Source organism: Peromyscus maniculatus, chromosome 1, assembly GCF_049852395.1.
Source record: "Peromyscus maniculatus bairdii isolate BWxNUB_F1_BW_parent chromosome 1, HU_Pman_BW_mat_3.1, whole genome shotgun sequence".
In the NCBI taxonomy this organism is placed as follows: Eukaryota; Metazoa; Chordata; class Mammalia; order Rodentia; family Cricetidae; genus Peromyscus; species Peromyscus maniculatus.
The window spans coordinates 142,395,824-142,413,140 of record NC_134852.1 but is presented as its reverse complement, the minus strand read 5'-3'; the positions used below and the strand labels follow the sequence as shown (position 1 = coordinate 142,413,140).

Genomic DNA, 17,317 nt, shown 5'->3' with positions numbered 1-17,317 from the left:
CTGCTAGATCTTAGTAACATTAGCAAATGACACTTTTCTTCCCTTACAATGAGAAGTTTTCTCTATTTCCTTAAATGAAACACTCCATGGCCTTTCTTTGTCAAATCCATGGGGGCCCACATCACTACTAGTGTGCTTTGGGGTTGAAATTAAGTAACAAGGGTTACCTGAACATAAGCACTCACAGATACTGTGACAGCCATTGAGGCTACTAAGCAGCTGTGAGCAGGTAGTGTGTGGGGATCGAAGGACACTGTTCATGTAAAGGTCTGAATCACATTTCAGTGGGACAGAGCAGAGTGGCATGAGATTTTAACATTCTTCATAGAACCATATACAATTGGAAACATGTAAATTGCTTATCTCTGGAATTTTCCATTTAATACTTTTGGAGCATGGCTGATTGGAGGTAACCAAAAACCTGGAAAAGAAAGCCAGAGTTAAGGGGAGACCACAAACATAAAGAACAGCGGGACGATGGATGCTAAGGAGCCCACCAGCCTGCCTGGAGGGTAGCTGCAGAAGGAACAGGCCAGCCAAAGTCTTCACAGAGCATCTCTTTCCCTTTGCACATGTTGCGCCACACCTGCAGGCTTTCCACTGAAAGATGGGGCCGGGGATAGTGCCATCTTCACACGAACGATGAATGCCAGGTTACAGAGGCAATGCTGCTGATATGTAGCATGCAGCATCTGGGACACAGCAGGTGCCCAGGGGGCTGTGATGGTCCATACCATTACTCTCCACCTCGGTCCTAAAGTGGCTGGAGGGCTGACCCTTGGTGGTAAGGACAGCCACTGTGGACCAGGGCATTCCATCTGCAGGCACAGACTCCTTCCTGACTCATCGTTCTGGTCTCAAGTCACCTCACCTCTCTGATCCTAGGCTCTGTATCACAAAAAAGGAAAATCTTACAGCTGGAGCTCTTAGGAAGAAGACCTGGCTTGAAGCCCAGAACAGCACCAAAGTATATGGCAACAAGAGGGTGGCTTCTTTCCCCTCCCAGAATGCTTGTCTCTGGAATCCCAGTCGTGGATCACTTGGCAAAGCCCAGAGAACCTGCCCCAAAGGCTAAAAGTTGCATGGTTCTGTGGTTTAAATCTGCCCTGCCTCCCCAAGCAAGTGATTGAAACTGAATCTCCTGTGTGGGAGTGTCTGATGAGAGGCATTTAAGGAATGAGGCTCCAGCTTCAGGCCTGGATTAACACCAACTACAGGGCAGTCTGGAAGCCTCAGATTCAGTTTCTTATATTCTTTCTTTCTTGCCATATGATACCGTCCGCCATGCCAGACACCAGCCCCTCAATCTTGGGCTTCCCAGTGTTCAGTGCTGTTCTTTGTACATAACCAGTTTCAAGCACTCTGTTACAGCAACACCGAATGGTTTAAAACACATCGTATTTGGAAGTGGTAGAGGACAAACCTCTCCCATGACAGGTGTGTTTGTGGCTACTGTGCGTTCGCACAAATTAAGGAGAAAGCCTCAGACTCAGAGCGGCATGAGGCCAGAGGCAGGGACAGGGTGTAGAAATGAGAATATAGTCTCAGAAGGCAAGAGAGAAACGAAAGACAAATGTTGGTGCCACCATGTCTGACAATTAGCATATACACAAAAATGTGTCCACACTAAGTCAGCCAAGTACAGGTGAGATTTTATAACAGGAATCTTTATTGGACAGAATCACAATATATATAATTTCCCTTGTATTAACCATCAATTCTATCATAAAAATATATTACAACATTTGATATATATTCACAGAACACAAGCCATTGTAAACAGAGCAGGCAGCATTGGCCTTGGATTCAAATCTCTCGAGTCCCATTTCAGCAGAATACAGCTGTTGGCAGGTGAGTCGCGGGGAAGGTAAATGTTGCCACGTTGGGAGACAGAGTAGTGATACTTTACTTAAGGATAAATGGAACCACGGTTTCGTTCATTAAACTAGAAAGCAAAGTTAAAAACTACAAATGACGTAAGTATGACACTAAACTTTTGCTTCTTCAGGTGCTCAGTGTTCGGCTGTTGGTGCTGGACTTCCACCATATGTAGTACTCACTTACGGGCGTGCACACTGGTGGGTGGAGCGTTGACCCTGCAAACACAAGTGTCTGCCTCCATTTTCCTAAGACTCTCCTGGGGAGGACTGCAACACTGTAGAAACCAATCAGGCGCTGCCAGAAATAGCTTTTTATTTTCCCCAAATTTTAGTTTTCAGAACTTTTCTTGAAATGTTAAGACATAAAATGCATTTCCTGGTAGAATTCCAGCCTTAGCCTTGCTGGATGCACTTGACACTGCCCAGCTGTGAGGACCAGTATGTCATCTACTGGTGACTTTCTGGATGCCTCAAGCTATGGATGACACAAGCCTCCTCAGCTGCCTTTGCAGATAGCCCAAACAAATGAAATGCATGAAAACACAGGTGTGTAAAGCACTGGCCATTGGTGCCCTGGTGCCCAGGAGCCTCCAGGATGGCACACTAGCACTGGCCTTCCACCAGCTCCCCTCTCATCTGCAGGAAGTGATGCTTCTTCTACCGGATACTGGGCAAGAAAAATCTACTGTGCTTTGTTGGGGAGGAAAGATGAACATGGCTGATAGTGTCTAGTCTCATCCACTACACAGGATACAACACCAGAGGGAGAGTTATATCTACCCAAGAGCGTCCTCACCAAATGAGAAGCCCACACATTCAGATGCAAGATTTCAAGTCCTTCTCCCAGAGGTGCCTAAGAAAAGAACTCGATCCAGTCAACATCGAGTTAACTGCCCCAGGAGGTGGGGGGCAAGGCAAGGCACCCTTTTGACTTGCTGTTTGCAACTCAGAGCAATGGGGTTTCCTGCAGGAGACCCTGATGGGGTTGGCGGGACACCAGATCCCATGAATGCCCCTATGTGCCAGAAGAAATTGTGTTTACACATTTCTTGTGAAACAGGATTGTTGAGGTTTGGAATCATTTCAGTTAGCAAGGAAACTTGGCATTCGAAGCTTTCTCAAGCAAGGCGGGTTGGTTACTATTAATAATTCAAGGAAAGGTTTGGCAACAGAGGAGCTGAAGAAAGGCAATGGGAGGTTGGGCATCGGGGGATTGGATGTTGGGGATTTTAGCCAGCCTGAGCAATTACTATGATCTGGTTCCAGTCACCCGGACACATTGCAGGAATGTCATTGTGATGGCCTCTGATGCTTTCTATCCCAAACCCATTCTCTTTGGGTGTTTTGGAGTGTCGCTGAAGCCTGAGACTACCTGTATCCAAACAGAGATTCTAGGCTCCTTGAAACCATCACGTCATGATCTCTGCTTCCATACTAGGGAGTAAGTATAATGGTGACTATGTAGACTTACTGGGCACATGTGAAGGGACCTGGGAAATACCATGTCTCAGTGTTCCTAAGAGCATACACATCCTAGGGGTACACATAGGTCTTTGACTCTAAAATATCAATTGTTTAAAAAAAATCCTTATATATTGGTGTGCATGATAAAACAGAGCTCTGCTGCTATTGGTTTGATTCACATCTGACTTTTAAATGTGAAGTATGTATTTACATGACACATTGCAAGAAGGAACTGTTCATTGCCCTGCAAAGGAAGGTGAGGGTGTGGAATGCCTAATAAGTGTGAGGACAACCCTTGGACCATGACTGTTGTCACTGTACACCATGCTGGGTTAACTCTTCCATTTGCCCCTGGGGATTGGTAGCAGTATGCCTCGGCCTGTGGGGATGTTAATTGTGTCACACTCCCCTAGAGAAAATGAAGACACACATTTGTCCCCACTTAGGATATCATCAGAGGAGGTGCTCAAAGAGAATGTGCCTTGGGGCTCAATTGTAGCTGTGTGATAGCTCATGCCTGCAATATCAGCACCCAGGAGGCTGAGGCAGGGGGATTGCTAATCACTGTAAGATATGCCACAAGTTTGAGGCCAGTGTAGACTATACGGTGAGTTCAAGGCCAGGTGGGACAACCTGTCTTAAAAATAAGCAAATAAGTAAGTAAGCGAGTAAATAAATTATTAAACAGAGGAATGAACGCTGTCATTAAGAATGAATGTTGGCTTGGTTGCATACCAGAACTTGATGACATGACCTTATTGCTGAAAATGCTACACACATTAGTCCCAGGACATGGTAAAATCAATACTGACCAAGAAGCTTCTTCCTTTGTTGGCTAGCTCTCATATACTAGAAGGTGCTATGGCAGACTCCTGGGGAATGTCATCAACAGTCTTAGCCATCTGTGAGCCCTGATAACTATGATAAAAGACCAACATGGCAAGATTTTTCCCATGAGTACAACAGTATCACAAATGTTACGGGGTAGCTAATCGTTTTCTGGTTGGATTTAAGGCCGACTACACGGGAGGAAACACAGGCCTGGTTCTGCAAATCTGGCCGAGAAGTCACGGTTGGGGAGTTTACAGGCTCCAGGGTTGTGTGTGTGAGAAAGTGGTATTTTGTAGATTTATACTGTTATTTTGATAAATGGAAACAGCATTCAACTGCCCTCTTAATGTGTATCTTTCTGCTCACAGATTAGTGCAGCTTGCAGACCCCATCAGAGAAGTTTCCTTATGCAGGGGGACGGTGGTTAGTGGAGAAACTCAGAACTGGCCAAAGTGCGGAGAATAAATGACCAGAGAGTGCACAGTCACAAATAGGATATCTGTGTCACACACACATAAATAAATAAATAAATAAATAAATAAATAAATAAATAAATAAATAAAATTAAAAAAAAAAAGAAAAGGAAAGAAACTCAACATTGGTCTCTAGGATCTCACTTTTCTGTGCCTTTAGATTGGGCAGTTTTCAACCCTCAGAGAAGTTTATTTTTGCAGTAAATATAGTTTAATACAGAGACCCACAACTGGTCGAACTCCAGAATGTAAGAGACTCATAGCGTACTCAGTGCTAAATAAGACATCTATGTGATACCTCCTCCACCAAGGCTCAGGGACCATCCTTGAAGAGGGAGTAGAAAGATGGTCAGAGACAGAGGTTGGGAGGACGGCAGCAAACAGATGTCTTCTGGATATGACAGTGACCCATTGTACACATGAACTCCCAGTGGCTGTGGCTGCATTCACCTGCATGCGATAAAGCCAGTCGAAATCCCAGCGTGGATGAGGGAGGCGGTTACAAAGCCCCACTCTCGGGCTGAGAAGCTATTGGCAGTGGTGGCTGCTGGAGGGGTAACAGTTTTCTTCTGGGGTCTGGCCCTGGGAAGATCGGCCATGCTCTGGTAGACAGCCCTCTAACCCCCTCCCCCCACCACACACACACACACACCGGCAACACCATTTGAACTCAGTGGTTAAAAAAGAAGAGTACATGAAGTTGGGAGGGAGAAACTGTGTCGGGAGAGGGGTGGAAAGAATTGGAGGGAAGGGCTAGGTGGCAAGTGAATAAGTAAATAAAATATTTAATTAAAACGAGTAAGTGTCAATTCCCTCCAAATGAATTCAGTTCCTTTCTCTTTCCCCTCTCCCTCCTTCCTTTCCCTTTCTTCCTTTCTTCCCTCCTGCTTTTTCATTCTTCTCTTTTTGGATAGCTAAATATCTGTGGATTTTTCTTCCTATCATCTTTTTTTTTTTTTCTAATTTTGTTATGACTTCAAGAAGAACCACCTTGTTGGCCACAGATGGCATTCACTGTGTCTCGGGAGGTACTGCCCACTTCTGAACAGCCCCTGGACAGGGTTTCTGAATGTACACTAAGCCCCGCCCTACTGGACCTTTACCAGGCTGGTCCACATCTCCTACATCTCACCCCATGCTGCAGCAGCAGCTCTGGCCCACTGCCCACTGCCTCTGCAAGGTCTTCTAGGGCCTCCTGTAAACAGTGCTGAGCAACACCCCTTACCTAGGCCCACATAGACACTCATCTCCTCCAGGGACCTGGCAGAGGAGACTCGGGCTTACGGAACTACGGGGTGAGAGGTGAGAACTCCCACAGCTCTTGGTCAGATCCAGTTTTACCACCAGCCATTCCGCATGCCATTGCAGGAGCCCATTCTTTGGACCTCTAGCACTGAGTAGTCCCTAACTTCTGGTGTCTTGGTCAGGCTGATAGACACTACCTTAAGCTCCAGCTGTGTCCTCTCTATATGCAGGATCACTGAAATTTGACAGCTCCATTCCTCAATGGCTCCTCCCTTCTGGGAAGCTGACTGCCCCAAGTGTTCAGCTCCTTCGCTTCACTCTGTGCTTGGGGAAGGAGCTCAGGAGGCCTTTAACTCCACAGGAGCTTCTGAAGATGGGAGGAAAAGTTTGGGTGGAAGTGGGAGCTGGCAGAGGAGGTAAGGAACTTACAAGGCAGGCTCCCCACACACAAATTCCTCCACTAAACCTGTAGGAACAAACTGGAGATGCCGAGCTCTTCCCCCTCTCCCCACCCAAGGCTCTACACATCATCTCCATGTGAGTCCTGACGAGTCAGGGAATGAGAAGCCTCACTTGGGTCTTGGGGAATGCTGTAGGCCACTGATGCTCATGAAGATGATAGACCAAAGTTTCTTGAAAGTGCAAGTTGACAAGGAGTCCTCGACACCTAAAACACTAATCCTGTAGTGTCTCTGCAGAGGGGCTATCACTGCTGGGACAGAGTTGAAAGATCACCTGAGTCAGCTGCCTGGATCCCAATATATGGATCATAGACTCCCAAGTCATGCCAGCTTGCCTGAATTCACCTCTGAAGGGGGAACTCAGGAGTTCATATGGAAGCACCTCCTTTGGTGACACTTGGGGATCGGGATGTTTAATAGCCACTGTCTCCATTCAGACCCTCAGATTCTCAGGAAGGCAATGGGAACCTCACAGTCTCCAGATCTTTCCCCATGGTGTTCATGGGCTGGATGATATGAGCTGATCCGTGCACTTTCTGACACCTTATAGGATATTCTAGGAAAATCAGGCAACTTACTTAAGCCTGTGTTAAGGTCAAATCCTGACAACACACAGCCTTCAGGTTCATCCAGCAACCACATCACAGCCAAGCACAGATGACTACCTGCATCTAAGCCTGGGAGGGAGTGACAGCCAGGACACAGGCTTGGCCCGATTCTGTCTACCTTCTTTCAAGGAGAGAGACACATGAAAAAAAAATCTCACAAACACAAGGCGAAAGGTTTATTGCTCAGATTGATGGGGGCCTGAGCTGAGCCCTGGAAGAAAATATAATAGAAAAAAAAGCCAAGGAGGTCACCAAGCCATGCTTGTCTCCTAGTTGAATGTCTATGGGAGGTGAGCTAGCCAGACACCCAGACATCAAAGGCGTACCGTTCAGCAAGCATCCTGTATGCCCAAAGGCCCCACGTTTCTGAGACCCTGACCTCTAAGGAGGGGTGCAAGAGAATGCAGATTGGAGCACAGAGATTACAAAAGGAAAGCAGTGTGTGTGCGAGACCAGAACTGAGCCCACGGAGTGGATTTGGAATCTGGAAGAGGCCTCTCTATCGGCATCACTACCAAACTTCACAAAATGGTTTCACCTGCCCAGTGGCCCTCACGTGCAAGCGCAGTGAATGTGACTCTGGAAACCAGTGGGAGCCAAGCAAGTCATGGAGACCTTTCACCCTGGGGGACAGAGTCTTGTTTTATATACCTCATGCCTGAGAAAACTACACGTTGTTTGGTGAATTTGATTGCCAGAAGGAGGTAGATTGTTCAAATGGGAGCAGTGACCATGGTGGGGTGGGGGGTGGGGGGGTCTGGGGGGGTGTTTCAGAGATGTGCAGACTGACACTAGATGCTTATGGGAAGGCAACTGCCGCGGCACTGGCTGGTGCCCATTGCCAATGGAGCCGCTTCCTTCGCGCTTCCCTTGGGGTTTTCAAGCCTGTGTCTAAGTGATAATGAAAACTCTCCATCAATGGGCTTATCTGGGGTTCTTGTCAGTGGCACGATGCCAAGGTAACGGGTTTTATTAGATGGTAAGCAGTTTCAGAGGCATAGTGAAAATTACGGCATGCAGCCTTCCGGAGAAGTGGTGTCGTGGGTGGCAGTTCCTGCTTCTTAGCTAGGGAAGGGACAAAGAGATCTCGTCGCAACTCAGGGTGCAATATGTTGCCTACACAGAGTAAGCAGAGAAAGGATTTGTAGGGTTACTCTCCCTCCAAACCCATATGGGAGACGATGAAGCCCCAACCTGCCTTTGTTTGTCTACTGACCTCACCCTCTGGGTCACCATCCCTGTCTTGCCCAGCTTCAGGGGGATTTGGGTGAAAAGGGAGGAGATTATTTTGTGCATGCTGTCTTGGTTCCCTGCTTGATTTGAACTTCCCTAGCACTTTGAGTGTTGGGACAACAGAGGGTAGATACAGCTGCTCTTTGCTAGGAAAGCTACAGAAGTGACTGTTGTAATTTGAACTAGATAGGACTGAATGGACTCGAACCAGGACAGTTTTGTTCCAGAAACAAACATGTGGCAGTGTTGTGCTGGTAGATGGGAGACAACCAGCTTGGGGGGGTAAGGCCTGATTTACAACACTTAGTTATTCTGAGTGTATAAAAACTTCCATCATGGCTAATTTCAAGCTTCCTGTGTGACATCCCTCATCACAGGAGGGAGGGGGTGTACCTCACCAACTCCCCCGTAAGATTGGCTGCAGAGAGATGGGTACAAAGTCCAAACAAGTGTCCAGAAGAGTCCCCTCTAGACCCCAGGTTCTTTTTCTCTACCAAGGCAGGTGTGAGCATACCTCTCCCAGCAATGGGAAGATATTAAAGCCTCCTTAGATGTTACAACTATCTCCATGGAAACTAGGAAGCCTGACAACACTAAGCCTGATGGAGCTGTTTTCTAAATGAGTTGCCAAGAGTTAATGATAGTCCATCTTTTCAAATAGACAAGCAGACATTTCCTCTGCCTTTAACTACTGGGGCTGCCTGGCAGGGAAGAGCAACATTCTTTGGGCTGGTCCCTGGTGGGTAGTTCCCTCTGTACTTCTGAGACTAGGATGTGTGGAGCTATAAGGAAAGAAAGATCCTTCTGACCTGATGGCTCTCCACCCTTTCCACCCAGAGGGGTCTCCTACAGGGCTGAGAAACAACTGCTCTGAGCATTCTCAAGTCAGTCTGAAAGGATGAGATGGGAAGAAGGCATGGACCCCATGGTGTGTGTGTGCGTGCGTGTGCGTGTGCGTGTGCGTGTGCGTGTGCGTGTGCGTGTGTGTGTGTGTGTGCAGGCATGTGGGGACTAGAGGTCAATCTCAGTTGTTGCTTCTCAGCCACCATCTACTTTGTTGTTTTCTTTCTTCTTCCTTCCTTCCTTCCTTCCTTCCTTCCTTCCTTCCTTCCTTCCTTCCTTCCTTCTTTCTTTCTTTCTTTCTTTCTTTCTTTCTTTTCTTTTTTTTTTTTTGAGATCTGTCACTGGCCTGTAGCTCACCAGTTCAGCAAAATCTTGGCTGACCAGTGAGCCCTGGGGAGCCCCCTTCTCCGGTGCTAGGATTACAGGTGCACACCACCATGTCCAGTTTGCTTTTAGTGTGGAATCTTGGGGGTCAGACTCAGGTCCTTGTGCCTGTACAGTGAGCATTTTGCTGGCTAAGCTACTTCTCCAGTCCTTAGTTTTTAATGAGACCTAGACAGTGGCTCCCAGTGGGTTGGCGTGTACATTATAGAAACAGCATCCTATACTAATTGCACTCTGTCATCAGCGGCACAAAGCACTCTTGTGGTGACCTTGGACAACCCCCGCTTTCTCGGGACAGAGTTACAGAATGAGGGTAATGAACCACGAGGATAATGGTACCCAGTATCTGAAAACTAAGACTGCATCTCTGTTATGTCAGCTCCTGTGCATCCCCCTCACAGGATGTGATGGGCAAGACGTCTAAGACAAGAGGGAGTCCTTCCTACCGACTCAGATCTCAGATGGGGAGATAGGACAGACCGGACACCTCCTTCCTGCTTTACCGGGCTCGCATAGCTATGGCATGCAAATCAGAAGAAGGTGACTTCCTTCTCAGATTTCAGAGACTCTAACATTATCTATTACCTGTCTATTGAGACCACTTTCATGCTACGATTGTCAATACACGCAAACATCAGTTTGTTTGATGGAAGAGGGACAAAAGTTGAATCCAATTTATCATTCCTAAGACAACTGGTAGGCAGCAAACTGGTTGTTTAAACACTTCCCCATTGAGTGCAGAGCCCAAGGGTGTCAGCTGAGCACAATGTAGTTGGCACCAGCTAGATAATATTTGGGTTACAGCAGCCACCACTACCAAGTGGAAAAGATATGCCATATTAGATCTGGGGCCAGATGGCCACAGACAGCCTCACTTTCAGCATCACTGAAATGTCCCTTGGAGCATGGAGCCCCATGACCAGTGGTTAGCAAACAGGTGAGCGTCATGCCCTACACCTGCCACCAGCACTCAGTGTCCTCGACAGTGACTAGCCTACCATCCTCTGGGAGGCCTTTGGTGAGTCTAAATGCTCAAAACACACTCCCAAGAAGAAAAGTCAGGACATGACCCATGGCCATCCTTTGGTGATGGGACAGTCTGATATCTACCCTGGAAGAGCCGAGACGCAGGCCCCAGAACTTGTTCAGACATCAGCAACACTGCAGTCACCAGACAATGGTGGCAGTTCATGTCCATCCAGGAGTCCCCACCTCCCTTTGCTCTGTCTACCTCATCCTGAACTCCCCGGCAGGAGAGTAGTCCTTCATTCTGACACTGGCAGAATATTCTGGCTGTGAGAGTCACCTGTGAGGCCCACGGAACGGGAGCGGATGGAGCGTCTATTGAAGATCCTGTTCAGAAGATCCTTGCAGCTCCTACGGTATTGGTGTCGAAGCAAGGAGTATACGAAGGGGTCAGAGGCAGCCTTGCTGTAGGCCAAGCACTTGGACAGCACACCCCAGTGGGAGCCGATGGGTGCTGTGGAGAAGAGTTCCACCAGCCTGTGGAGAGATGGGAGTGTGTTACTGAGGGGCATGTAACCATGTCAGGTAACCTCAAAAGCAATAATGATACACACCGATGAAAATGATGGCAATGGACATTGATTAGGCACATACTCTAAGATATGACAAGCTCATGTCCCCAAGCTCATAAGGGCCATCAACTCTAAAGGCGAGATTTCAAGCCAGTTCCACCTCTGCTTCTGACCCCGGGCAAGTCTTGGTACTCTGTGGGTCTGCATGTCTTGCCTGTAGAGTAAGGAAGTCAGATGGGCTTGCTTCTGTGATCTTTTAATCCACGAGAGTCCAATTTGGCTCTGCCTCAAACTCAGTTCCGCCTTCCTGAGGAGTCTATGTGGGAGGGAGGGCTGAGAGAAAGCTCGGCAAACATTCTGCAAAGCTCCAGGAGAGCATCTGCCAGTGAGGAAGAGCTCTTCTTAGGACTGGGGTCTTGATGGCCTCTGACGACAGAGCAGTCAGGAGACTTGAAAGTGGCCTTCATCTACTGAGGAGGGCAAGGGAAGATCCGTCCTGTGTGTTCAAGAGTTCAGCTCTTCGAGTTCTCCTGGTAGCCATGGACCTCACTGAGTGGTGTAAACCTCAGGCTTCGAGGGCGGTAAGAATTCCTGGGTCCTCACTCCTACCCCTAATCATCATTACTCTATCCCAAGTGTGCCCAGCCCCACTAGTTAGACTTGAGAAAGTATCTAGCATTAGCATAAGTTCAAAGAGACCCACCAAACTTGGAGTTTAGAGACCTTAAATCATCTCTCCTCCACCCATTGTTAAATGAGGAAGTGGAGATCCAGAAAGAAGAAGGACAGCTGCAAGCCTAGTGTCTGTTTCCAACCAGGTTCTGGCAGCTGGCCACCGCCTGGGACATCTCCAGGAGAGCAGGCAGTGGTGGCCCTCAGCCTGGTGGGTTGCTTGGGAGAGGGCTCAGAGACAAGAGGGACAGAGGGTCAGCTGTGACTCTGCTGTCAATTTGGTTTTCCTAGAGTCTTCTTGGGGTTGAGATTGTGCGACGGGTCTCCATTCGAGTCAGTTGAAGGATAGGACAGGCTCTGTGTGCCATTCCCCACTAACAGACCTCATCCTGAATGCATCTCTAGTGAGTCCAGTCTGAGGGTTTATTTGGCTTATTCTTCCATACGACTGACTTTTCATCATCAAAGGAAGTCAGGATAGAAACTCAAACAGGGCAGGAACCTGGAGGCAAGAGCTGATGCAGAGGCCATGGAGGGGTGCTGCTAACTGGCTTATTCCTCGCGGCTTGTTCTATCTACTTTCTTGTAGAACCCAGGACCACCAGCCCAGAGATGGCACCACCCACAATGGGCTGGGCCCTCCCCCATCACTCACTAATTAAGAAAATGCCTACATCCTGATCTTATGGAGGCATTTTTCTTAATCGAGGCTCCCTCCTCTCAGATGACTTTAGCTTGTGTCAAGTTGACATAAAATTATCCAGCTCTCCATGTGATGCCAAATCATGTTTCCCAAATGGCCTGTATTCTATATATTGTTGAGGTTGGTCCTAGCATCATGGCTCTCCCCAAAGGATAGGTAGGTGTGTGTGTGTGTGTGTGTGTGTGTGTGTGTGTGTGTGTGTGTGTGTGTGTGTGTGTGCAGGTACACATATGAATGCATCCATGGAAATCAGAGAACAACCTTAGTGTGTTCCTTCCTCAGACACCTTTCACATTTTATTTGGGACAGCAGGGTATCTCGCTGGGCTGGAACCTCACTGAGTTGGGTAGGAAAACTGGCCGACCAGCAACTTTGCAGAGAACTGCCTGACTCCATCGCCCATTTTGTCCTTGCTGAGGTTACAAGCAAACATTGTTCCACCCAGCTTTTGACATGGGTTCTGGGGCTCTGAACTCATGATTTATGATTGCATGGAAAACATATTGCTATTTGAGCCATCCCTCCAAACTCCCAAAAAGAATTTTTTTAAATGATCAATTATAAAACCATTCATCAAGATCAAAAGTAGTATTTGGGGGCTATGTAAAGTAAAATTATAGTATTTGATTCCCAAAAACTTTATCTGAGGTCTGAACCCCCCTCAGATGATTTCCAGTTTGTGTTTCCTTTGGATCAAGCTCTCACTGTGTGTGCTTTCTCGTCTCACAATGACCCTGCAGAGAGGGCCTCATTCCCATCTTACAGATGAGGCCATTGAGGTCCAAAGAGTTTGAGCAGCAAGCCGGGGTCTCCAGCCAGAGAAGTGAGAATCCACCCTCTAAACTTGACTAGAGACCATGCTGGGACCTGGATCTCAGCATTGCAGGGTGACAAGATGCACTTTAGGGACCTTTTATCCCCAAGGGGCCCTTTCCATGAAGTCATGATTTGCTGTTTTAAACATTTGTCTTGTCGCTCCCCATAAAACCCGTGACAAGTTCTGCTTTAAAGACATGATTTGAACCCTGGACTTTGGGAACCAGAGACCTCATTCTTCCTGGTTCCAGGCTGCCTCACAGGCTCCTGCATTGTTTCCAGCTCCACAGTGTGCCTGACACCTTTGCTTTCAGATACTGCAAGTAAGGCAGCACGTGAGATGCTCTTCGTACTTCCTCTGCCCATCACCGCTCCTCGGGCCCTTGCTCTTTCTGTCCTGTCCCTGTCTGTCTGTCTCTCCTTGTAACATTCTGCACACACAGACACATAGACACAGACACACAGGCACAAACACAGACACACAGGCACAGACACAAACATACAGGCACACACACACACACACACACACACACACACACACACACACACACACACAAACAGAGACACACAGACACACAGACCCAGACTCACAGGCACAGACACAGGCACACAGGCACACAGGTACACAGGCACACACACACACACACACACACACACACACACACACACACACACAGAGTGTATATGCATTGAAGTGCAATGCAAGTCACAGAACATTGCTTGGGAAAATAGCCCAATTATCCTCAAGGCTTCTGGAGACTCAATCTGCATATGTCTGCATATGCAAAGGCCTGTGAGCTCTAAGCGAATGCTTTAGGCTTTTATGAGACATTAGAGTGGAGGAGTCATTTATTAATAGAACGTTAACAGTCGGGAGCCACCTGCACATTAACCTCTTTCCCCTCTCCATCATTCCATTACTCTGGAAAGCTATAATAATGGGGCCATCAGATCCACAAATGCCTCCAAACCTGATCCCGATGATTTACGACAACTGTAATTATTTGTAAGTATAGATTGCTACACAGACAGATGATAGGCTTACAATCACTTGAAGACATGCAAACATTAATCCAGAAAATATTTCCCAAGAGCCTGTGGGTAGGAACATGCAGTGGCCCTGAAGGCCCTGCCTGGTCACTCCAGGAACAGTCTAACTGACCCAGAGCTCAGAGGAGCTACATGACTAAAACAGAGATATGTCAGGCCTCCATTAAGAGCTCTTGCAAAAAAATAAAAAAAATAAAAATAAAAATAAAGAAGAAGAAAAAAAAGAAGAAGAAATGATAGATGGTACCTGAATAACACCTAAAGCCTGGCTTCCACATGCACACAAATGAATTGGCACACACATGGACCTACACATATACATGCATGCATGCATGCACACAGCAGATAAATTGAATTTTTATTGTACTTATTATCCCAGTAGAGAATTGCCATGAAAAGAATTGATTGTATTGTTTTTTATCATGCTAATATCTTGGAAGTTATAAACCTGAAGTAGGTGCACCTTCATTTGGACAGGCAGGCCACCCATGTCTGGTGGCTGTCATGTTAAAAACACTACTGTAGATCCCATTCATGCTGTCTTCTCTGCTTCAATTATTTCTCCTCCTCACACGCACATGGCCATACCCACTTCACAAGCTTTGTCCAGTAGCCTGGCCAGGAAGCTCCATTCTGTCTCAGAGCCCTGGGTTCTGGCCCTGCTGGACGGAATGGGTCTGACTAACTACAGGCTCTATTTGCAGGGCCAGGGTTCCTACCAGAGGGCTCTTGGAAGTCTCTTCAATTCACCCTTCATCTTCAGGGGAACTTTTACAGTCTGCATAGAGAAGGTGCTGGAGACACACTCGACAAAGTGATGGGAGGTGAGCGTGAGTGCTGTCGTGAGAGATTTGCTTAGGGTAGTTCTGCATATACACAGAGAAGACAAGTGATGAGGTGATGAGATGGGGTGGCTTCCCCTGATCTAGGTTCTATACTGGAGGAGGTGATAGGGTGACATCCTCTGATCCAGGTTCTATACTGGAGGAGGTGATGGGGTGGCATCCTCTCATCCAGGTTCTATACTGGAGGAGGTGATGGGTGGCATCCTCTGATCCAGGTTCTATACTGGAGGAGGTGATGGGGTGGCATCCTCTGATCCAGGTTCTATACTGGAGGAGGTGATGGCGTGGCTTCCCCTGATCCAGGTTCTATACTGGAGGAGGTGATGGCGTGGCTTCCCCTGATCCAGGTTCTATACTGGAGGAGGTGATGGTGTGGCTTCCCCTGATCCAGGTTCTATACTGGAGGAGGTGATGGGGTGGCATCCTCTGATCCAGGTTCTATACTGGAGGAGGTGATGGCGTGGCTTCCCCTGATCCAGGTTCTATACTGGAGGAGGTGAAGGGGTGGCTTCCCCTGATCCAGGTTCTATACTGGAGGAGGTGAAGGGGTGGCTTCCCCTGATCCAGGTTCTATACTGGAGGAGGTAAGGGGGTGGCATCCTCTGATCCAGGTTCTATACTGGAGGAGGTAAGGGGGTGGCATCCTTTGATCCAGGTTCTATACTGGAGGAGGTAAGGGGTGGCTTCCCCTGATCCAGGTTCTATACTGGAGGAGGTAAGGGGTGGCTTCCCCTGACCTAGGTTCTGTACTGGAGGAAGCGAGGCCTTCATTCCCCTGGAAATGCTGCTTATTCTCATGCAGAATGGATAGTTTTGTGAATGTTTTTTAAAACTCAATGACATTAACTCCATTTGAATCTGCTAGCAATATGACTGAAACGTTATTGCCTGGGCACTATTAGAAGGAAATCAGCTATAATAAAAAAGGGGCAGAGCAAGGGAGAGGGAGACAGAATACACTAAGAAATGAGGTTAACTCCGAGAAAAGCCTCCTTGCCGAAAGTGGGAGTCACACCACTTATTCTCTGAGGATTCAAGTTCACCTCCTCAGTCCATGACTTCCCTTCACTCTGAGGTCACAGGGGAAGGGTTTCTGTATGCTTTCTTTCTCACTCACATTCCCTGACTGGCTAGATCACCTTCAGTCTCGGGGTGTCATGGGGACAGAAGATAATGGCCCAAGAATCCATACAGGCATGTCTGTGTCACACACTCCAGTGCTCCACGTTCTTTAACTCCAGGACACCACACTGTCTTCTGGGAGCCCGGAGAGGTGAGGGCACCGGCCCAAAGTTGCCTAGTGGAAGGGTAGAGCTGAGGAGGCCTCTCCGTCACTCTGTTAGGTCTTATGCAAAGTCCTGATCTAAGCCAGCTCTGGCTTCCCAGCTGAGGTATGGGTTGAGATCACAGCTTTTCAGTCAGGGTGATTCTGGTCCTGGGGAACACTTGGCAATATCTGGAGACTTGGTTATCACACTGAGAACACTGGGGAAGGATGGAGGTGTTCCTGGTATCCAGTTGGTTGGGACCAAGGAGTCCAATATACATCTTACAATGCACTGGGCAGCCCCTCTCTGCCAAGTCATCTGTGTGCAACACAGCAACAGTACTGGTCTAGTGCATAGTTCCAGAAAGAAAAATCATTGACTCCGCCCTGTCCTGTGGTTGGACCACCGAGGGACCCACATGCATAGCTCCAAGTCCTGTGTTCACAGTGAGAGATGGACTGAGTCTGGCTCCCCAAGAGGAAACACATACTGTGGAAGGCAGTGGGTGGCACTGTACTCAGGCCTGGGCTATCTGAGGAAGAGGGGACGGGCTAGAGAGGTGAGCAAGACTCCCTGTCTGCCTGCCTGTACGTTCTTGTGGGTCCTGTGGGCGGAGGACCGTCTCTCGGCCTGAAGAAAGAGCTGAAAGTCATGACTGAAAGTACATGCACCCGGGCTGGGCTCTGTGTAAGGACAACGGGGGAGAGAGGGCAGAGGGGGAAGTCACAGTTGGCTTAGCCTCATGGGGAACAGGAGGCTGGGCCGCAGTGAAGGGGATGCCATCTGGACTCCTGCTGTGCACTTGCTGTGTTTGCTCTCTGTCTCTTTGTCTCTCTCTGTCTCTCTGTATCTGTCTCTCTCTCTCTCTCACACACACACACACATACGCACACACACACACACACACACACACACACACACACACACACACACACACACACACACAGAGAGAGAGAGAGAGAGAGAGAGAGAGAGAGAGAGAGAGAGAATGAAACCATTTCCA

At 48.0% G+C, this 17,317-nt stretch overlaps 1 protein-coding gene across 3 annotated transcripts in view; it reads right to left on the bottom strand.

Annotated features, from left to right (window-relative positions):
• Window positions 1-17,317, bottom strand: part of Gpr26 (G protein-coupled receptor 26) — a 90,376-nt gene that overhangs the window by 62,319 nt on the left and 10,740 nt on the right. For 2 of the 3 annotated variants that reach the window (XM_076553926.1, XM_042284901.2), the window contains exon 3: window positions 10,729-10,925. In XM_076553926.1, the coding sequence (XP_076410041.1) occupies window positions 10,729-10,925 (197 nt within the window). Of the gene's footprint in view, window positions 1-9,368; window positions 10,926-17,317 lie in introns of those variants that run through there. The other variant, XM_006976959.4, reaches the window with a different exon arrangement.